Source organism: Vanellus vanellus (assembly GCF_965231255.1).
Source record: "Vanellus vanellus genome assembly, chromosome: 3".
Lineage (NCBI taxonomy): Eukaryota > Metazoa > Chordata > Aves > Charadriiformes > Charadriidae > Vanellus > Vanellus vanellus.
The window spans coordinates 26,325,127-26,347,808 of record NC_138907.1 but is presented as its reverse complement, the minus strand read 5'-3'; the positions used below and the strand labels follow the sequence as shown (position 1 = coordinate 26,347,808).

The window sequence follows — 22,682 nt, the reverse complement described above, 5'->3', positions numbered from 1 at the left end:
GGAAGGAAGGACACTCTGGAAATTTCATAGTGTATCTCTTGTTGGTCTCTGACTCCTTTGCAAGCCCTGAGGGGTGCAGCTTGTAGCTTTTTTCCCGGCAAGTGAAATCCCATCTGCTCTGAAGGAATGAAGTGGAAAAATCCGAACTATCTTAAAACGATTTCTTCAGGTGTGATCCCTTCCTGCAAGTGACAGAGACCAGTGAAGACACCTTCCCTTCTGTGAAGTACTTATAAACTGAGACAAACACGAGGCAGGGTGCAGGGCAGTACTGCAAAGAGGATGATGGGGTTATTAATAGAGGTGCTTGGATAAGTGGCAAAAAAACAGCTTTCATTCAATGTGTGACTAGGCAGAAGAGCATTAGTTGTCCATAGGAATGTTCCCAGCTCTCAAGTGCTGTGCAAATTCTGTGCAGAGATCTGGTGCTGGCAGCTCCGCTCTTAAAAAAAAAAAAAAAAATTGAAAAATCACTTATTGAATCAAAGAATTCAAAAATATTTCTGAGGCTCTGCTGTGTGTGTCTGAGGAGCGGTGGGAAAGCACTGGAATCATTACCAGCTTCATGTAGTACTACTTGGGCTTTAGCTGTGAAGCAGACGTGCTGTAGAGTCTACTAGGAGAAATGTGTATTTTAAACAATACCTCTCTTTAGAAAAGCAAACATATGGCTTTGTGTGAAAATAGCTAAGAGCCTGGGATAAGCTCTCAGATTAGACACTTCCATAGAGTATAAATCACCAGGATTGTTTTGGTTTGACAACTTTGTTGCAGGAGCTTTTCCATTGCTTGCTAAACAGGGAGAGGCTGCTCAATCTCAAGGTTTCATTTGGTTCAGCGAGTTGATATACTTAAATGACCTAACAGCATACATGTGTGTGAAATTACTCAAGTGAATGGCTGGACCGTATCAGACTATAAGATGCCTGGAGACTGAAGGGAGTTCATCTTGTGTTTTGGTGAGCCCTTTGTGCAGACGTGGCTAAGCAAGAGGAAAGGGCAGGTTCAGAGACACAGCACGCTGTGGCCATGTGAGAGGCCTTACCTGTTTGCTTTCAGCAGTTTCCACCTTATTCTAAAAGCCAGAGTCCTGCTCTGGGGTAGATCACAGGTGGGCTGCGTCTAGTCTTAGCTACTCATTTAGGCCCTCTCTCAAGTCAGAGGGAGAGGGGCGCTCCCAGGATAGGATGACTTGTTCTCCGCTGGTGCTTGGCTTCAGAGGCAACCCACACAAGTAGCACAGTCACACTAGTTCCCGTGATAAATTCCGCAGGATTGTGCTTATAAGAAAATTAGATCTAGTCAGTCCTGTTTTGAAGTAAACCGTTCCTGATTTGACAGCTGCTCTCTCCGCTCCTGCACAGCAGTGTGGGATTGCTGGTGAGCAGCGCCCTCTCCCCCCTTTTGCTTGCAGGCCTGCGGTGCTGGACAAGAAAGGAGACCTGGCTACGCTCAATGAGGTAGGCTACCAGCTCCGCATCTAACAAAGCCATACGCTGGACAGAGGGCTTTCCTGGTGCTTCCTGCTGCACTTTACCTGCACTCCGTTGGAAGGAAAAAGGAATGGGACTATTTATTAACTTGTGGACTCCTACAATAAAAGGTTTACCTAGAAAATAGAAGGAGGCGACTTCTTTTGGTGGCAGTATCTATTTTATTTCAGTTCATAGGAAAGGCATTAGTGAAGAGAACCTAAAATCATGTTTACCGGGATATAAGATTTATTTCCCTACATCATGTAGCAGGTGACTCCAGTGGTGTGAGAGTTTCTTCAAATACAGTTTCCCTGTACAATTATTAATTGAATTTGGGCATTCTGCTGGATAGTAGCATTAGGATAACTAAGAAATAGTACTCTTAGTGTTAAGATGTGCTGGGGTGCAGTGGAGTTAAAAAAAATCATATTCAGTATTGATACTTAATTCAGCAATAAAAACAAGCAGTGCAGAAGTGGCGTGAGTCTTTCAAGTATCAACATTACCTCACTAAACTTATTAGATATGCAAAACTGTCAGTATTATTGTTTTGTAACTAATTTGTACTGTTTCCCAGCATTTCTGGTAGTATTAAAACAGCACTGGATGTTTTACTGCCACCTGTATTATTATTTTGTGCATGTTGCTGAAAGATGTTAAGTAATAGTAATATGCAAGTGTATTCTTAAACACTGACATCTTATTAAGCAGGATATGAGCTTTTGGTTTTTTAAAATGATGATAATTGATGAATAATGAATTTTTAAACTTTCTTAATTTTTTTATACTTGATGTCACAAGCTTTTAGTCTTTCTGGACTACACCGCTGAAGCACAAACTGTAGAGATTGTTGTTTTGTAGAGACAAGTGTTCACCTACCAGTCGGTTTGTTTCTTGTATGTGTTCCTGGAATAACAGCAAAAATGTCAGACTTGCGAACCCAAGTCTATATATATGCTTTTCTTTCAACATTTGCGTGTAACTTCAAACCTCCTCTTTGAAAGGCTGAGCAGTCTCAGATGGTGATGCCTTAACATCTTATATTAAGATCAGACATCGCAGGCTGAAGTTAACCTTCTGCCGTGCTGCTGTAGGGAGTTTTTCCTATATATGTTGTAGTAACAACAGCTTAGTCAGACCTGCATAAGGAAGCTTGTATTGGAACAACTTCAGCAATAAATTAAATTGTATGCCTGAAATAGCTGAAAGCCAAGCCTGTCCGCTTCCTCCCTACTCAGTGCTTTTGTTCTAAGACTTAGCTAAGGACCTGTGATGGACATCAGCGTTCTCAAGTGATGCAGTAAGACTTTCACTGGGGTCCGCCCTTTGCATTAGTGAAGTTCTCTGGAAGTATTCAAGTGCTGCATTCCCGAAAATATTTCATTAGGTGCCTAAATAGAAACTGGATTATTGTACAACTCCAGCCTCTACCCTTTGTGCTGTGCTTATAGATGATACTGCCATGGGCCTTGTGTACCTCGCCTCCTGGGCAATTACTTGTTTGGGAGCTTGCTGAAGACAGGACATTGTAACACAGTGATGATAACGCTTACTCAAATGGAACGATGTAAGCTCCAAGAACACTTATATCAGCCAGCAATTGAATGAATACAGAAGGAGACAACTGCTTTTACACGGACCTCGTTGACTTTTTTGAGCGATGAATCTCACCTACCTAGGACAGGAAGATGACACTGAGACCCAGCAGCCTTCTACAAATTGTGAAAGGCTTTCTACTAATTAGATTTCAGAAGGTCTAGAAAGAAGACTTCAAATGTATCATACTTCTTTATACAAGATTACCATATCAATTAGAGGAAGGCCTCTCCTATCTCTTTCTGTAAAATTTCCACTCCTCTGTTCACCGTAGAATTTTTTTTTTTGGTTCAGGAGTAAAATTGAAAAAGGAAAATACTCTTTTGGTAGAAATTCTTGTGTAATTTGACATCAGCTGCAGAGTTTGTTTTAAGCTTTGTGCTGCTCAGTGTCTTCTGACCAGAACTTTTTTTTTCACATATTCCTTAGATTTCTCTTAGGTAAAATGATGTGAAAAAACTTACTTTGATCAGTTGTATCCTGATACAAGGTTATCTGATATGTTGCAAGTTGGTTTTCTATGAAACCATGGTGGTTGGTATATAGTTTTTACCATTGCCCGGCACAATTTGAGTTATTTTCTCTTAACCTCTAACTTATACTGAAACTTGTTAATGCTGTGTGGTTCTTGTTTTGAAGTTCAGCTGAAGTATTCTCTTGAAACTTGCTTATGATGGCATTTGTCTTAAGTGTGGTTCTAGTGACTGTTCTTCTAACTTACTGCAAAGTGGTCAAATAGTGTAGAAAACATGCATGACTCTTTGGGTTTTTTTAATCACTTGTATGTTTATGCACAGCATGAAACTTAAATAAAATATCATCATAGTCTTTTTTTTTTTAATGACTTAGGGTTATTTTTTTTGTCCTGTCCAGGTTTCTGTCCAGAAAAGATCTAAGTCATTTCTAAAATCATGAAAGAACAAAAGCAGATTTTTTAAAGATTTTTAACAATGTGCCTCATTTATTATTCTGCAAAGACTAAACATACAGCCCTATATAAGCCCATTAATGGCTTATATAAAGCAAGACTGAAACAAGTCTCTAAACCCTGAAAATACATTGTTATGGAACAGTAAACACCCCTGAACCAGCAGCACCGATGACTATCATGTCAAGCAGCTTCTGCTCTTTTCTTTTAGTACCTTGGCCCCTTCCCCATGTTATTGTCATCAAAATGGGGGAAAACACTTGAGGTGACAGTTTCCCCTTTTGTAAAGGAAAGCAAATTATTATAGTCATTTAATAATAACATCTATTAATGAAGTAGAACAGGTATCTTACTGCCTTAATGGTTTCATGTGGTAACCAGGGAAGTGGAACATGGTCTTCAGAAGGCCATCTTTACAGACTTAAGGAATTTGGCCATTTTAAAATGTCACAGCAACACACAATAGCTGAATACAAGCCAAATACAGAAACCATTGATCAGCAAGTCCAAAGCATTTGCTTTTTAATGAACATAAAACTTAAGATTCAAACTAGCACTGTAAATAACTAGGATTTCGGCCTGGCCTAAACAATGCTGATCTGTGTAAAAGAGAATGGAACCTCTGCTTTGGAGAAGATGAGGCTTTAGACAAGATGAGGCTTTAGACAAGCCTGAAAAGTGATGCTGAAGTTGAGGCAGAACTTCTATATTACCCATCTTCCCCTGTTCAGCTGCCTGTGTGCTGGTGAGGGCACAGACACCTACGATCTCACATTTCTCTCTGTGATGGAGACAACGCAACAGGGCCCCAGACTAGCAAAGTTCCTTGCTTTTAACACAGACTACAAGGGTTGCTACAGCTGAACAATATTCTTAGCTGTAATCTGTAATTACACAGAAGTTTGTTGCATTTAGTTAAGTATGTTTGGATCTGTCACCTCCGGCTTTGAGAATATTCAGATACTTTAAATCAAACCACATCCAGTGGATAGTCATCTTCAGCATTAACTTGATTGTTAACAAGGAGTACAGGAAAGATCCTCACAATTACATAGGAGAAAAATAGCAGTTTCAGGGGAATGTTTTGGTAGGTATGCATATCTTTCAATGTAACATTGAAGTACTTTTTCAATTCAACTGGGTTTGCGATTACCACCACTGTACTTCCTACATTATTCTCACAGCACAAAGTAATCACAGTTCTAATTCTGCAGTCAGAAAAGGAAACCCAGATGAAAATTCAGAAAATGCCCTTGGAGAGGAACAAACAAGTGTTTCTGGGAGAAAAGCACATCCAAATCTGTTTTCAGGAACACAGGTTCAGGCTTCCCAGCAGTACACTGAAAGACAGTTCTCTGTTACTTTTAAGTCTGTTTTACATACATGTCTGTATGTAGACTAAGTTACTAGACTTGTTTCCAGCCCTCCTTACTCCCTGCAAGTTTCCTATCCAGAAAGCCTTTGTTTTTTTTTTTTTATTTTGTAAAATATTTTTTGTAAGAAAATGTAGTCATATCTCATAATCAGTGCATTATAAGAGTAAATATAAAATATTGATCATTTAATACTTCAGGATCTGTCATTTAGATATACAACTTGACTTGTTATGACTACATTGGGAAAAAAAAATCCCCCACTTGTTCAGTATACACATAGCCTCAAGATGTCAAGGCTGAATTTTTTTTCCTACAGCAGATGATCAATTAAGTTTCCTATAAGGTTGCATCCTCATTAAACTTGGGGGTTATTTTGGGTATGTTTAGGAAGATTCCAGAGAATGCTACCCATGTTTAAGCTTTTAGAGGTGTAAGAAGTAAATTTTAAAAACATAAATATTTGTTTTATTGAAAGCTATCTTCTTCCCTTGGAAGGCCAGTCTTGCAGCTTCTGCACTGACTCCACTCTAGGTAACTGAGGAAATTCCATTGCAGAAGTGTCTACAGAGCACCTTTGTGGTAAAATATTATTTACAGCTCATTATAAGATGTGACATGTAGAAAACCTCACTCCCATTTGCTTGAAGAAGCACACAGTTCTCAGAGAATAATCAGTTTTTACTATGATTTACAATAAAAACCATTTACAGCATCTCCATGAAAAATAATGCCATTGAGACTGGCACAGATGTTTTCCATTATCAAAGAGGAAGCTAATGTAAAATCTTTTCTTTTTGCCTTAAAGACTTCATAAAGTAATTTAAACATTTAAAAAAAAAAGTCTCTTTAAAAAGTCTACTTTACACAATACTAACAAATCAGCATGCAGGCAAACTTATTTAAACCGGACCAGCAGTGCTTGAATTAACCTTTAAAAAAATAACAATAATCACATGAAAAGAGGTGAAGATAACTTTACCTACACAAAAAGTCCTTTGGATATTACCGTTCAATGAGCCTGAACTCTGCTAGCAACGGCAGGTGGTCAGAAGAATTATTTTCATTGGGAAGACCATTAACAGTCCAAAGATCTTTCTCTGTTAGAAGTGCCAGCCTGCCAAGAAGTTTCAGACCTCCATGAAAAGAATCCTCTGCTCCTGGTTTTAAAAAAAAGAAAAAAAGTGGAAACGTTCATCAGTATGGGGTAAAAAAAAAAAAAAATAAATTCACAAGTTCATACATATGGAGAAAGAGGAAAACAGTATGGCGGAAATAATCTGAAATCATTATTGATTCCATGCAAAATCACCAATAAGGTGGTTTGGAAATTATTGTTTACTATTACACCCTCCCAGTAGGACGCTGTAGAGCTCAAAATACTCTGAAAGACACTACCCCTCCGTTTAGCAGAAGGATAAATAGAGGTAGAAAGGTAAAGTGCTTTCTTTGTTCATTGTAACTCCCTTGAAAAAGCCTCACACAATCTAGTCCCGTACTCTAGTACAACAGCATTGCTGAAGAGAGCTGACACTTGCAAAATTAAGGATCTTTTGAGCGTTACTGGTTCACGCAACATTTTCTTTCTGCATCCTCAAGCACACAACTCTCCAGCAGGCAAGTCATACAGGAACTCTTGCTCATAAGGATGAAAGGTTTCTGGCATTTCCCTTCCTACAAGTTCATCATAAGAAAGGGATCTTCATTATTTCATGATACTTATTTCTGTAATTGCCAAAAAAAAAATCCAACCCACCACAAAACCAAAACACTACAACAAACAAGAACAACCCCACGCACAAAAATATCCCCCACCACACACACAGAAGAAACACCACATTGCTTATGGAAGAGGGGAAGATGACTCACAGCCACGCTATTATTACACTAAACTTAAAATATTTGTGTCCTTATTAAAAAAAAAAACCAAAAAAAACCAAACACAAACTAAAAAAAGCGCCCGAAAAACATCAAAGATTAACAAGCTTTTTCCAACTCAAGTAAAGAAATTCGACTGAGAATGAGATCCTTCCATGACATGTCAAACTTCTAGACTTCTTGAGCTATCAATTTCAGCAAGACAACTATTCAGCAACCCTAGCTATTGCTTTCAGGACAATAGAGATGGTACTGAGCAGGTTGAGCACTTTCAGGACCAGCACAAATGGCAGCTGTAACTTTGACAAAAATATTTTCTGTGTGAAAGTGATCAGCAATTTCCGAACTTCCTGGCTGAACCTGGTCCTGGCTTACCAGTAGGCATATTTTCAAAGATTATCCAGCAAGTGTTAAACTCCTCGGACAGTTGAACGGCTTCATTCCTTTGCCATCTGCCAGCTTTCCAGTCCTCTAACAACCTAGCAGTTGTTTACTGCTGCTCTGAAGAAAAGGTTTTTTTACTGCACCCATCCACCCAGCTCTTAAGCCAAATCTACCATTTGGCACAACACCTGCGTGTCTACAAAGGAGCAGTTTGTTGCTACAGAGAGCTTGGTCCACATGTGGTGATTAGTGTCAGCTCAGAGCACTCTGGAACCAGCAAAGCTGAGTACTGCAGGACTGGGTAGGTACTGAACCCTACTTTCACAGCAAATCCTGAATACCAAACCAAATACTTGGCTAAGCGTGACACAGACTAAAGCACAAAAACTTCTGCATAAAACCCCCTTTAAATGGGCAAAAAAGTGATCAATCAGTCTAGACCATATTTAATACTCACTTGTCAGACTTTGACAACTTTTAGTACACAGGCCTGGGTCATCAGAAAACTGAAATCCAGACTATTACTTAGTTTCTAAGAACTAACTAATAAAAACTACCCCAGTTTAAACTACTTGGAGAATTCAAGTTTGGTGCCATTCCGTACTCTAAGGGGGGGTGAAGATCTATTTGAAAAATAACTGCAGAAAGAAAAAAGTACTATAGCTCTGCTGGCACAGTGATGGTGCAACAAAACATATAAGCAGGTGAATGAGGATTAAATTTCCTCACAGGGATGCACTCTGAAATCACACAGCACTCCGTTAAATCACACAGCATTCAGAAGTCATTTAGATACTGCTCATACCTAGTTTTTCAGTCAAAGCTTTTATTTCTGTATTGTGAAGCTTTTGTATTTCATATTTCACACTAAGCAATTCCTGTGCATGTTATGACAAATAAGACTTTTGGGCACTGACTCAATGAATTTTAACAATATAATCTTACGGTATGAGAGATGAAAGTGGTATTTTAATTTCACATCCTAAAAAAAACATTAAGCTGTAAAAGTCAGTCACAATCCACAATAGGAACAGGAGTCGAATCCAGGTTTCTTTGTTCCGAGTTCTGCAGAGCCATTTATCTGGCAGCACTGCATTGTGCAATGACCTTTGATGACTGCATAAACACAGAACTAGTGATGACATGGAAAGCGCAGTGCTCAGAAGTATCCACGTTAAGGGCACAAATGCAGTAGAGGACAGCACGGTGGTACCCATGAAGAAAGACATCCGCAGAGGTACCATGTCTTTCTTGCACCATCTAGTGAGTTTCAGCTGCAACTGCAATCAAGAGAGCGGCAACTGGGCATGTGCAAGTGACAGCTCTCCGAGCAAAGGCCACCGATGTCATTTACTTGACAGACATTCCATCAAGACCAGCTGAAAAGCAATTTTCTAAGCAGCAGTTCATTTATCAGTTTTAATGCCTGCCATAAGTTGCCGTTCACCATTTTGTTGATTAGATGACTGCAAATACTGCTTTGTTGTAGGTCCGACCACTAAGGTCCTGCATGAGTTACTGCCGGCAGTGTTTCTCAGGTACGACTTACATCACTGCTTTTCTGTAGCCTCAGCTCTTGTCTCCATGCCGAGATGGCAACTATAGGAATGTTCCGTTAGGTGAAAGTTTGCCCTGTGTGGCACTACAAGTCCAACTGTGGTGAGTCAACAAGGCCAGCCACATTTCTCAGACAACAGCTGACATTCAAAGCACTACCACGAACCTCTGAGGTACTTCATATGGATTAAGTTATCGCTACATTTCCCTTAGAACAGCATATGAACGCTCCCATTTAGCATTTGTGAAAAATAATTAAAAGTTGTTTTCTTTACCTGGCTGGGCAGTAGTATCATCGTTTGCTGCAGAATAGAAGATATAATCCACAGTGACAGCACTTCGGGAGTGACAAGTCGTTACTTCTGGTATCCCAGTTTCAGGAAAGTAATGAGAATAGACCGAAGACAATTTAAAATGGTGCTGCAATTTTGAAGACAACCTAAACAGGAATCAAAGAAAATAATTTTATTTTCTTGTCCTTCCTAGAAAGGATAAGCAATGAAGAAATACCACATATTTCCTGGTTACAAAGAAAATGAATTATCTGGATAGGCAAACTAAAAATTTTTCTCATGCAATTGATCCCATAGCCTTTTGCATTAGTACCCGAAACCTCTGAATGCAAAATGCAGGTAGCTTTTTCAGTAAGAGGCAGATACCTAAGAACCTATCAAAACTGGCTTAACTGACACTTTAAATATACATAGCTTTCACCTCCATTTACACTCTGTAAGATTTCACACGTGTCCTCGTTCAGCAATCTCTCTCTGACACATGGGTAGAAGTGTCCATGACAGCAGCTTATACAAAAGCAACAAACTATGAACTCACCTAACCAGGCCCTTTAACATACAGATAAATTAAAATTTTTATTTTTGTTTCTTCCCTAAACTAAAGCTATCAAGTGTTTTCAAGTTAGGCTACCCCTAATCTTCTTTCCTCTGCTTTGGTTCCCATTTTGTCTTTCCCCATCATCTGCCAGTCTGTTCCTCTTCAGTTAGCCCATCTTGTCTCACCTGTTTTTTCAATATCAAAGGCAAACTGCAAAACTGCACCCCTCCCTCCCAGCTATTGGCTTCCATCAGCTCTGCAAATCATTCATCCCTCAGCTGTACCTGCGTCACCTTGCACAGCTGCACATTAAGCCTCAACTGCAATATGTTCTGGTTAAAACCCAAAGAATTAAAGAAAATATCAGCACGTCACCTGCCTGACTTAGAGAAGACTGACAAACATGCCAGTTGGTACAACACCGAAGAGTGGTAATTTCTGTTCTTGTTACACAACATCCTTTTTAAGATGAGGCAAAAAAATCCTGCAAGCAGTGTCAAACACGTGGCATGCTATCGATTTACACTGTAGAATAGGGTTTCCTGTCTTGTTATCTACTTTTCTCAGAAATGGCATTACTTAGCTTTTTGATCACCAAGAATCACCAAGTGTTTTAATATCTGCAGTGATACCAAGATCTCATTTCTGATAAGAAATGGCTGATAGGGCAATTTCCTTCTTCTGTGCCTTACTTTATATGCCTTTACCCATTTGGGAAATGCAAACTTATTCTTCCTTTCAAAAAGCAGTTACATTTTCCTTCTCAGCAGTCCAGTGGTGGCTTCCTCCTTCAGTTTAACAAGCAAGGCCACACACTTCATTATTTCCACGTCTAGTTTTTTGCTGTCTGATCAGCCTTTTCATGTTTAAATGGAAGATGACTTTTTATCAGATATGCAGACTGGGTTGGGTAAGCATCTTGTATCTGATTCCAGACATGGATACAAGTTTGGTCTAAAACCAAAACAAACACCCAAAACTAGGAACCAGTCAAGGACTTCCGTATTTTTCCCCCCCAACACATACTTTTCAGATGCTATTACAACCTCCTGAGTGTTGTCCAGTTTTGCTGCTTCCAATTTTTCTCCTGCAAAATAAAAATACATTCAATTTACATTTTAAAATAGGATGTAGGCGAGACCAATATCAAAGAGCTACAGAAAAGAGAAGCTACAGAAAACAGTATCTTTAAGTACGCTTATTTTTTGCGGCAGGTAAGATACAATTCACAAAGCTGAATTAAATTCTTGTGTTCCACTAGTAAGATCCCTTTCCAAAGACTCTTTCAAATTATGTCCCATTCATTTAAAATTGCTTTTTTCCATCAAATTAAAAACGGTGGCTGAAAGATGTAATAATATTCAGCAAGGAATCACTTGCTTTTCCCCCCTCGTTCCATAAAGTGCCTGCACTATAATACATAAACACTGAAGCAGAACGTAGGTTCGTGCTACATACATGCGCTGCATTGCTCCATCTCTTTTCCCAATCACAGCACAACTGGCTTTCATGATGCAAACACAGCAGTTTAAGTATTATGCACCAGCTCCTGAATGGCAATTTGTAACTATTATCTTCTAAAGATTCAAATTTGCAAGCGCTTGTGTGAACAAACAACTTTACACTCTAATGAGCCCAACAAGGTAGTTTTGCAAGCTAAGACTCAGCGGTTTTCCTCCACTAGAACAGATCATCTGTTTTTCAGTGCTAACTGAATGATATTTTCAAGGGACCACAAAATTCATCAATCTAGAAACTGACCTGCATTTTCTTCTTTTTGTTGCTGTTTTATTTCATATACACAGTTTTGCGAAATACCTAGTTTTTTTGGCCAAATAGGAATAGATAAGATTCTTTGCCCCCTTGGAAACTGTTCTTGTCCAGAGACCTAAGAAAGATAACATTAGCTTTTTTCAAACAGAAATCTGATTTAAAAAAATAAAAATTGAAATGAGTTGACATTTTCTATAAAGTTTAAAGTTTTAAGCAAAAAAGCCCCCAGCCCCCTAGAATAAATCTTTTATAACGGCTAGTCAAATCTGTGTAAAAATAATAACATCCCTTATGTACACCCCCTTTCTTTACTCCTATCGAGTTTTTTGCAGCTACCCAATTTTTCAAGATAGTTCTTGTGACACTGAGCTGAGAGACTACCAAGAACACTTTTAGCAACATAACAGGATTGAGTATATATGGCTCCCTAGCAGACACTTTATCTTCATGATGCTCTTCCTCTGGGAGCAAGTCAAGTCAAAGTGGGGCTTGAAACAACTACCTACTAGCAACAAACACCAGTGGGGCTATTTTGTCATATTTTCTCATTGTATGTACTCCAGTTACTTTCTATTAAATAGCATGCGATACATCCAACAGCTACATACAAGAGCTTACAACAAAAAGTGATCCAACCTGAAACAGTTAAGGTTCAGCATCTAATTGCATTTTTGCTTTTATAATTATTCCAGCCGCTGCAATTAAAAGTTTATCTAAAATAAGACTCAGTAGGTATTTTACTAAGTAGTTATTTTATCCTACTTAAAGACTGGGACACTTAAATACGGTGATACAATCATCCTGTGGATAACTGCCTTTGAAGAACAATTAATTTGCTTGCAAGTTTTTAATTTCAGAATGCTAGAAGCAGACAATATTCTAAGGCACAGCTAATATACCCAAGCTTATTTTAGTAACTCCACAGTAACTTCCACTTTGCAAACTGCATAAAGGGCACCAGTGCAATGGAAATAATACAAGCCCAGTTACGGCATGCTATCACCGCTCAATTAAATATTTCTCTTGTAACCAGCATTAACCTTTTTTTTGGCGAGAAGGGAAAAGCGTAGCCTACCTTTCCTATAGCAAGTCCTTCATAATTTAACTTTCCTTCCTTTATAAATCTGTACAATGGAGAACCAGGAACAGAATTGAAGTCACCACAGATGATAATTGGACAGAAGGTACCATCCTTCTGAGGGGCAACACTAGCAATCTCTGCCAGGAGCATTGCAAGTTGGGTCAGTTTGATGTCCCCTCTCCTTGGATTATACAGGAGATGTGTATTGGCTATACAGATTGCAGCATTAGTTTTACAATGAAATTTAGGCTGCAAAAGCAACACCAGTCCAACGTTGTCCCTGTCCAAGAGTGGAATATCACGGCGAAAAAATTCCACGGGGTTTGATGAGATCAGGCTAAATTTGGAAGTTTTGAAGCAAATAGCACAGCCATCAGGTTTTCTCCCTGTCCTCATTTTATACTCACAGTGATACCCTGCAAGAAAGGCAATTAAAAACATAAAATACCATTGTATAAATATTTTTTTTAATTAGAAAAAACCTCATGCTACTTTTCTCACATGGCAGTCAACACCCAGTCTGAAGTACCAAAGACTAAGTAAAGTTCACACAGAAAAGTGAACACGAGACTTTCTGTCCTGTCTAGCTTCAGTTTAGATACTGCAGGAAACCTGGTCTAGTATCTTTCGTGATGTGTAAGCACCTACATAGTTTAAGATACCAGGCATGTTCTTTTCTCCTCATGTGGAAAAAAAGCCAAACCAAAATAACAAAAAACCCCACAAGTCATATAAAAGTTTTTTCTGGATTTTGCCACAATGATTAGGAATAATACCAGTGAAGCATTCCAATCAAAAGCAATAATCACTTTAAGTCATAAATCACTTCTAAAATGATTCATAGAACAAAGGTCTCAAACATATTTAACCATTTATGTTATTATCCAGTTAGCAGCAAGAAGCAAGGTTTCAACCAGGAAACTGAGACATTTATCAAATGACAGTATTAGAGTTCAAACAAGTCCCCCTGGAAAATAGCAATTTGCAAAGTTCTTCGTTTTATGTAGAGGTGAGACACAGATTTTAATAAGACCTTATCCATGCAAGAAAAAAAACTAATGATCTTGAAACAGTATGTAGGTTTTGCCACTTTAAAATGCTTCTCTGCCCAGCCCATGCCAAATGAATTCATGAAGTACCGCCCCATGAAGTGGAGTGAGTTGAGCTCACAGCAGTGCTGAAACAGGGGATTCCCACGCCCCTCTCCCAGCTCCAGGCCACGTACTCCTACCACTTCTTATGGCACTTACTCTTAACTCAGTAAGCCAATAGAAAACTACTCCAGGAAAGTAAAATTAGTCTGGATAATATTCTGCTGGACTGGCGGATTTCACCAGTGTGAAGGTCTAGAGAGTGCCAGAACTAGTCCAGGAGAAGGGGCAGGACATGCATCTGGGAACGGGGAAAGAGGAAGAGCTACAGCAAGCTCCATATCCTCGCGTAGAGTAGCAGGAAGCTCAGTTGCCCACAGCAGCCTGGCCTTACAGTGTTGTTTCACATTTCAAGTGGATTTAAATCGGTACTGCCATTACTCTACCTTTTTTACAAACACTCAATTCTGGGAGCTAGACTACCTCCAACTAACCAAGAAAGAAAAAAGTATCAGCCCGGTGCTGGTCCTTGAACCGTCTTCTGCTGGCACCAGACAAGTACTAGTGCCAGGAACACAGCGGGGCCCTGGGACCAGAAGGTGGTATAGGGCACAATAGATTTAGATTGGTTCAAACCGCCATGGAATCACCCCCCAAGCAGCATGTTCCTTACCATAAATTCACATGGGAGAATGCTAAGATAGTACTAGTACAAGAACTACTGACCATGGATAAAATTCAGTGCTGATATTTGGAAGGTTTCAAACCAGAAAAAACATACCCTAGAAAAGCTATCCAATGGGAATACGGGTAGAAAACACTAAGGTAGTTTCAAGAGAGCCCTTGATGAATTTATAAAAGGGGGTACATAACCTTGTTGCATGTGATAGCAGGAGACTTGATTCTATAATCTAAGAGAGGATTTTTTGATGAACATACTGGGGTTGGGGAGAAGACAACGTATTAGTCACAAGAGTTTCGTCATACCTAGAGATTCCAAACTTGACTTGATCTCTGTTCTATAGTGGTCTTCTTGGACTTCTTGTAAACAGAGTACCTAAGGCAAAAGTTTGCAATTAAAAGATATTAGTAAGTACATCAAAATATTACCATATCATATTTCTGTTGGCCAGTCTGCACAGGTATAAAAAAAAAAAATTCAGAGGCTTTTTGCCTCCATAATCCCACGACAGGACTCACTCTCCTGTAGAAAATGCTCCTTAAGATTGTGAAGAAAGCCCAAATTCCTCCCACCCTTTCTCAGACAGACAAACATTTTCAGATGTGAAGTTAAATTTAATCAAAATAGTGACCTGCTAATACATTCTCAGCAGTTTAGGAGAAGGCTAAATGCCAGAGCAGTGGGACGAAGAGGCCAAGGGCACACTTTTCATTAACTACAGTGTGGACAAGTTTCCATATTATGACAACCTGAACCACAGATTAACCTCAAAATACCCCATGAAGAGAGTTCTGAGTGTCTTGGAGCCTTCTCCCTGCACACTACAGTAACATACAGATTTACAAACCCTCTGGGGCTCTGACAAAGAACTGAGTTCCTGAAGGGTAATGAGTTAGCACTGCCTGTTGAACTGCAGCAACAGACTTCACTTACCCAGCTGACACTAGCTCATTCTCAAACAAGACTCAAATTTCAGGCAATACTGAATATAAAGTCTCTGCTTCACTTTCAGGTTACAGTTCAAAACAATGAATCACTTAAAAGTCTACGTCCTTTAGCAAGAAATTCTTCTGCACAAAGGGCACCTGCACCTACTAGGGTCTGTGAGCAGCTGCTCGTCACGACTCAATACAAGGCATCACCTCTTTACCCCAGTGCTGTGTTGTGCGGCTCTTGAAGACTTCAGCAAGTACCCTGAACTGAACTACTCTTTGCTAGAGGGGCTGTCTTTGGCTCCAGCCCTTCCATGCTGGAGAACTGTCCGTTATCGCTAATAGCACCAGGCAGATCCTCACCAGAGTCCCTCTAGGTGGACCTTTGGCCTATGCAAGCATAGCTGTCCTTATATTCAATGCCTTATTTGCAGCACTCTACTCAAGTGTGCTTTAGGCACACACTGAGAAAGATTTATGTGAAGAAAGAAGGTGTTTATAAATTTTAAATTATAAAAAAAAAAAAAAAGCAGCGTATCATTAGAACCTCAAAGTCATGTCAAAGACCATTCCAGAAGTTCTGGACAAAAAAAGGCAATATGTACTGAAGAGTTTGGCGTTGCTGTAAGTTCAAACGGCACAGAATCCACTAATTGCATAAGCATAGATCAAAACTACTGTTAAGCACGATATAACTAAAAGCTCAGTTGGATTCAGTAGACAGCCTGCCTAACAAAATAAAGAACAGCAACAATTTGCTACTCCAGTTTATCAGTTCTCAGGAAATTTGCTCATTTTTCACTCACATCTGCATCCAGCTGTTTGATTTCTTGTAGGATGTTGGGAAATCTGTACGTCCAGATTAACAAGCGTTGCCTGCAGTGTTTGTAGAGGTGGGAGTTATCTTCTAACAAATTCTGTGAGAGGATATTGTAGGACATGACTGTAAAGTCAAATTTTGCTTCACTTTCTGTATTGCTTTGGTCAGTTTCTTTATTTTCAAATATTTTCATTGTTCTACTGTGCTGACAGAAATATTCCCAGTGTCTTTTGACGGTTCCTGTTAAAAGCACACGAAGCAGAAAAAGTTACGTAATACACCACATGACTTCTTACTGCTCTTAGAAATTGTTCTACTGACAACTATTTGTCTTTCAAATTGCTTAAGCAATGCTAAAAGCTTATTTGATTAGCAGGGATTTAGACCCTCTGTTTAAATTGAAGTTTATGTGTGTCCTGGTTCCGGCAAGGATGGGGTTAATTTCCCCAAGGAGCCGGCAGGGGAGGCAAGTATTCCATCCCACGTGACCCATGCCCAGCTATAAAAGGAGCTAGCCGGGGAGACGCAGGCAGTCGCCACTCGGGGGCGGGCTGCGGTGGTGCGGGTCCGATCGGTGCGCTGCGCGGCGGTACTGTAATCGCGTTCTTATATTCCTTTACCGCTGTTATTGTTTTTCTTTCTTCTTCCCTTTGTCTGTTCTGTTAAGTTATACTATTTCAACCCACGAGTTTTGCCCTTTTCTGCCGTTTTTTCCCACGGCTGTGGGAGTTGAGCAAGCGGGGGCGTGGTTCTTTGTTGCTGGCTGAGGCCAAACCACGACAATAAGCATCAGTAAAAAAATAAAACAAAACAACCCCCAAAACACAGCACAAAACGATTGTATACTCTGGATTTCAAACTGCTTTGAAATTAGGAAGCTGGCATGTTCTAAGTAGATTGTTGCAGTCAGACTACACCACCCTGCTCCCTGTAGAAAGGTTGTCAAGCCAGTAAGACAAATCCAGTCTGTTGACATAGTCTTAGACTACCTTCTGCCACTACCCCCTCAGTGAAGATAGGGTATGTCAGTCTGGGATACACCCTTTAGAGCAGCATATGGGCATCTTGTTGATCTGTCTATCCAGGACTAACAAAGGGTTAGGAATAGAGGTTCACCTCTAGACTGTGCAGTCTGACAAACTCAGCCATAAGCTGCAACAGGGTCCATTACGGAGGTCCGTAAACAGATAGTGAACTTGATTTCCCTCAGCGAGATTGTGAAATTAAAAAAAAAAAAAAAAAGCTTCAGAATTACCAAGAACTTCTGAAAAGGCTTACTTTGCCTTTCTGGCATTCCTAGTTTCATACTTATTAGTAGTATCATTATATGAAAGTTTATAAGAACATATCTGCACATCATTAAGCATCCAATTATTTTTCAGATATGTATTACTCCACCTACAAAACTCATGAATGAAGATGCCTTTCAGCCTTTATGTCCCAACTCCTCTGAGAGCATGCAGAGGTCCAGTTATCCGTGCAATCAACTAGTGGCAGATTGCAGCTATAGCTGTTGGTATCTGCCCCATTTGGGTAGTGAATTTCATCACCGTGCTTCCATTATTCAGGACGTTATCTAGTATTTGCAATGAATACAGCAAAGCTTTAAGCACGCTCTCTATAGTGGGAGAGAGGCTGCATTGCTCCTCAGCAGGTATCTTTAACTACTGTCACCTTACAACATGTGACCAAAAGATAACTAGGAAGGACCACAATGCTAACTACTCTCAGATAAAGATATGTCAAAATATACTCACTAAGGGGGTTGAGAGAGGACTCAGCAATAAAGGCACAAAGCAAACTCCCTTCCTTCAGCTCCTGAGGAGGAGTATGATGCTTCTAAGCCTTGGGGATATTTGTGTCCAAAAATCCCCTCGGGATGCTGATGGCATCAGTCGCCCTTTTCAGTTGTAATACAACTTCCAGTTTATTTTGTTAAGGAAGTGATTTATGCAAGAGGGGACCAATTTTGACTGTGTCCCTCTACCTGTTTCACAATAGGCAAAACTGTAAATATCTGCAATACTCAGTAAAACATCTGGATGCTATAAGCTGAAGCAGACACTTCCAAGTTTCATGAAAGTCTGTTACTGAGTTGGGTAGACATCTTTGCGCTTCTTATTATATTTATCTGGAGAAACGCATTTGCTCTTTGCTGTGCCAGTCATGGTCGGACACAAAACTTGCTAACATGCCAGTGGCAGAATACAGTTGTACAAACAAAACCACACAATCACACTGGAGGCAAACACCCTTGAGTTATCTGTGACCTAGATAACTGATACTTAACTGGCTCAAAAAGAAGCCAATTCAGGTCCAGCAGGGCTTATGAGCCCAGGTACAGTACAAGGAACGAAGCTATACAACTGCCAGCCCAGCTCAGCCCTACAGCAAGTTAGCTAAATCTTTTTACTTTGAAAGAATTCCCAAGTTAACAGGCTTGATCTGGCGACAGACACCTGAGAGAGAGTTGTCTGAACCAAGCTCAGGACCCCCCAGCTGGGCGAGCTCTTGCATAACTGACTGTGTTCAGCCACCAAGCACAGTGAACCTAGCTCCAGCAGACTGACAGTACAAAACACAAGTTTAGAGACTAAACAGCATTATGAAACTGTAACATTTTAAAGACAGATGTTTTCTTGAGAGAGGTGCCAAGAAAAACAGTAACTCAAAAGATGCAGGCAATATTGCTTATAACTTGTTAGATGTGTTTAGCGTTACAAATAAACATGGAAAACAAGCAAAGAGCATCTTTTACCTTTCTTGCTGCTATGTTTTTCTTCATTCTGGGCTACAGAAAGACATAATGCTTCCTTCTGATTAGAGAAGTTTGTTTCTTCTTCAGGATTTGAAGTATCATGCTGGCCGCTGAGTCTTCTCTTCTTTGTCAGTGGTTCTTCTCCCTCAGATTTCATACTGGGGTAAGGTAAGTGAAAGCAAGAACTCTGTGTGAAGGTATCAAGCTGCCAATTAGAGTTCTGAAATTGTCTCCAAGGTCCAAAAAATGGAGGGAGTCTCCAGTTTGTTGAGAAATCAACCGGAACAGGAAGTGGAAACGAGGCCCAGGGATAGTATGCAGCCCATCTCATACAGTTGGAAACTGGGCTGTTCAAGGCAAGTATCTGAGAACCATTCCAGTGGGCGATCCAGTCTCTGCCCAGCCTCTGCACATGACGGGGCAGCATGGAGTGACTGCCAAGGAAAACACGTTTCATTACTTACACATAAATACACCCACCTGTAGAAAACTGCGGATGCAAGTCATCCTGGTCATGACTTACACAAGATATTCTTTCTGTATAAGCTAACACATACAAGATAGTCAAACCTTTTCAGATACAAGATATTTAAACTTTTATGTATGTAAATGATATGCAAAGTGGGACTTTACAAAGCCATCTTGTATCTTTTTTCCCCTTCAGATTTGCAAATGCCATGTAATTTTCAAACTCTATCCATCTGAATAACTATTTACAATTTATTTTCTGCCTTGTTGAATTCAAATATCAGATCTTCAGGTGCTCAGTGAATGACCTTTACAAAGTGTCATTTTTTGCATGCTGCATTAACTTTATAATAAGGCTGTTTGAAAGGAATCAGAAAACCACTTTCCTTCAAGTGGTCAGAAATCCATTCAAAAAGCCATTGACTTGACTCAAACCACAATGCCTACAAGACAGGGAAACAGAGGTACTAACTTTCACACAATCTCTGGTACCAGTTTATAGAGTAAATTTGTATTCTTATTTGTTTTCCTGGTGGGAAAACTGCAGCTTAGTGATTACAACCATAAAAAACAAGGTGGGCTTTTTCTTTTTTTTCCAGAAAAAAAACCCAAAGAAATAAAGTCTGAGTCTCAACAGAAACGCAGGAAGAAAGGCTGAGTGACATCAATCTGCCTCAGCTTCCGCATTGTTTAAATAAGAAGGCGTATGTTGAGCTTACAAACAAAAGAGATCAGAGCTTGGTGCACCTGAAGTTGAACCGAAGCGAGAACCTCTTAGCTGCCTCTCAGCCTAGAGAATAAACCTAAATACAACTTTCAGCAAAACCAGCTTGTCCTGCAACAGCACTTTCCACCGCCACGCACCAGAAGCGGCTCCACAGACATACGAGCAAAGCACCCCGCAGGGCACCACGGCTTTTGGGACGGAGCTGAGAAGAAGAGGCACATCTCCCTGGCGAAGGCCCCTTGAAACACCTGTTTTAAGGAAAAAGCGCTGAGAAAGGATCCCTTCCTAAAAGCCCAGCCCCAGGCGAGCACTTCCTCACAACCACCTACACCCGGCAAAGGAAAACCCCCACGCCCGCGCTGTGTTTTTGTTTACCGCGGCCCTGCTCTGCCTAATGGCGGGTGTTCAAAACAAGTGACTGTCAGCCACCCCCGGCCAAGCCCCGGCTCTGCTCCCGCGGCCAGGCCGCTCCCCGGTACCCGTGTCTGTCCGTCCATGCGTCGTCCCCCCGGCCCCAACCCGGCTGGGACTCGTCCATTAACGAGCAGTTCCACCGCCGCCGGGGCCGCGCCAGCCCCCGCAACAGGCCTCCTCGGCCTCCGCCGGGACGCGGCGGGGAGGCCCGGCTACCGACCCGCAGCCCCCTCACGGCTGCCCCGCGGCTCCGCGCACGACGCGGCGCCCAGGCGGCTGCCGGCCCCAGCCGAGGCCCGGCTCCTCCCTTCCCCGACCCCCGCGCCGCCGTTTACCTGCCGGCGGGCCCGAGTGCGGGCCCGGCCCAGGGGGGCCCCGCTACCCGCTCCACACAGCCCCGGCGCCCCCAAAGGGGGTCATCCCAGGGCAGCGCCAGCTCCGCCCGCCGCCGCCGCCGCGCTGCCGGCCAGCTGGCTGGCTGGCCCGACGCTTACCCGGCACGGGCAGCGGCCGCACCGCGCCCCACCCCCGCTAGCTCCTGGGACTTGTAGTCCAAGGGCCGGGGCGGCGCCCTGCAGCCATAGTTGATGCGGGAGGCCGGCGCCGAAGCCGGGCCGCCATCTTGGGCCAGGGCGGCCTCTTGGCTGAGGGCGGGTGGTGAGAGGGCAGCAAAAGCCGGTGGTGGGCAGCTTGATTTCGGACTTACGATTCTTTTAAATGGATATAACGCTGTGCTAATGCAGTAGTTTCCATACATGGTCTTCTCTCCGGGGTTATCGTGTATCCCCATAGGGAGGAAGAGCTGCTGTGTGTTTCAAGGTGCCGCTTCAGGGCAGCAGCACCACATTTACTGTGTGCAGAAAACCAAAACCCGCTCACCTGAGACAGTATTTTAACATCCGCAGGTTAAAATGCACCTGAAGGCACTCTGCGAAGCGGCCGTTGCCCGGCGCAGGCTGAGGAGAGCTGCCCACGCCGCAGGCCCCGAGCACGGCCCTGTGGCTGCCTGCCGGCTGCACACACGGTCCTCCCTCCCTCTCGTCGGTGTTGCTTGGATAAGCAGTTAAACTGCTTTCTCGAGGTCTTCTGAGGACAGAGGAAACGCTGGCTCTGTTTACTGTAAGGAAACGTAATACAAAGCATATGAAATACGATAGTGCTGAACAGTGCAGGTGCTGTGCAGGAGTTGTAGTCAGCTAAAATGCTGTTTCTCTGCATGCCTTTTACTTGTTTCATACAAGTGTCTTCAAATAAATAATAATTTTAAAGTTTTCCCAGGAGCGGTAAGGGAGACTGAAACTGGAATAATGCAGTTATGTTAAGAGTGTGCTAGTTAGGCAATGTGTCAGATCCACTTCAGGTCTTTACTTCTTGAACAATCTTGATGGCTAAAGGTAAAAATGCCCATCCATTTTCCATTAGTTTCTTCACGATGCAATAGGACAGCAAAGCTACAAACTCCACAATAGGTGGGTTATAAAAGATCTCCCAACTATATTTTCTAGACCTATGTTATTTTGGTAATTTGCTCTTTTCCATATTTTTGAAGTATTCTTACATGTTAGATATATTTCTAAGATAGAAGACAGTAAGCCATAGCTATAGTAACTACAACAACTGCTGCTATTTTTAGGAGCAGAGGGACTCTTCCCGTGGAATGCAGTTGTTTTCTGTATTTTGACCTGCATAACACCCCCAAGTTACTTTGTCACTTTAAAGTTTTTTACATAGTAGTAACCTCAGCAGTGATGCTGGAGAAAGCCGAGGGGTGAAACTTTGGGTTTTTTTTTTAAGATAAGCCTTAAGGAAAAGCAAGATATGCTGATAAGCAGAAAAGTGAATTATGTAACAGAGAAAGTAGCAAAGTAAAAGATTAACCTATTAATAAGATGCAAATTGTTTCTCTTCTCAATT

General features: G+C 41.3%; 2 protein-coding genes across 3 annotated transcripts in view; one reads left to right on the top strand and one right to left on the bottom strand.

Annotated features, from left to right (window-relative positions):
• The window catches only part of VASH2 (vasohibin 2), a gene marked incomplete at both ends in the record, with an annotated part of 34,015 nt that extends 32,531 nt beyond the window's left edge, over positions 1–1,484 (top strand). For both annotated transcript variants that reach the window (XM_082481226.1, XM_082481227.1), the window contains one exon: positions 1,415–1,484. In XM_082481226.1, the coding sequence (XP_082337352.1) occupies positions 1,415–1,484 (70 nt within the window). The remainder of the gene's footprint in view (positions 1–1,414) is intronic.
• A 4,557-nt stretch (positions 1,485–6,041) lies between these two features.
• ANGEL2 (angel homolog 2) lies at positions 6,042–21,173 on the bottom strand. Its single transcript, XM_082480637.1, has 9 exons — positions 21,104–21,173; positions 19,160–19,593; positions 16,388–16,641; positions 14,955–15,024; positions 12,871–13,292; positions 11,784–11,910; positions 11,049–11,109; positions 9,467–9,630; positions 6,042–6,532 (listed from the first exon to the last, which is right to left on the bottom strand). Exons 2-9 carry the CDS (start codon positions 19,584–19,586, stop codon positions 6,378–6,380), a joined length of 1,680 nt encoding a protein of 559 aa, XP_082336763.1. The 5' UTR covers positions 19,587–19,593; positions 21,104–21,173; the 3' UTR covers positions 6,042–6,377.
• Between the last annotated feature and the right edge of the window lie 1,509 nt (positions 21,174–22,682).

What these genes read in the sequence shown, in the direction of transcription:
- ANGEL2 (XM_082480637.1), bottom strand. Translation starts at nt 19,586, where the DNA reads ATGCTGCCCCGTCATGTGCAGAGGCTGGGCAGAGACTGGATCGCCCAC. An exon ending in GTTGTAATAGCATCTGAAAA is followed by an intron (nt 9,631 to 11,048) that starts GTATGTGTTGGG and finishes ATTCCTGTTTAG; the next exon opens with GTTGTCTTCAAAATTGCAGC. An exon ending in TGATACTACTGCCCAGCCAG is followed by an intron (nt 6,533 to 9,466) that starts GTAAAGAAAACA and finishes TTTTAAAACCAG; the next exon opens with GAGCAGAGGATTCTTTTCAT.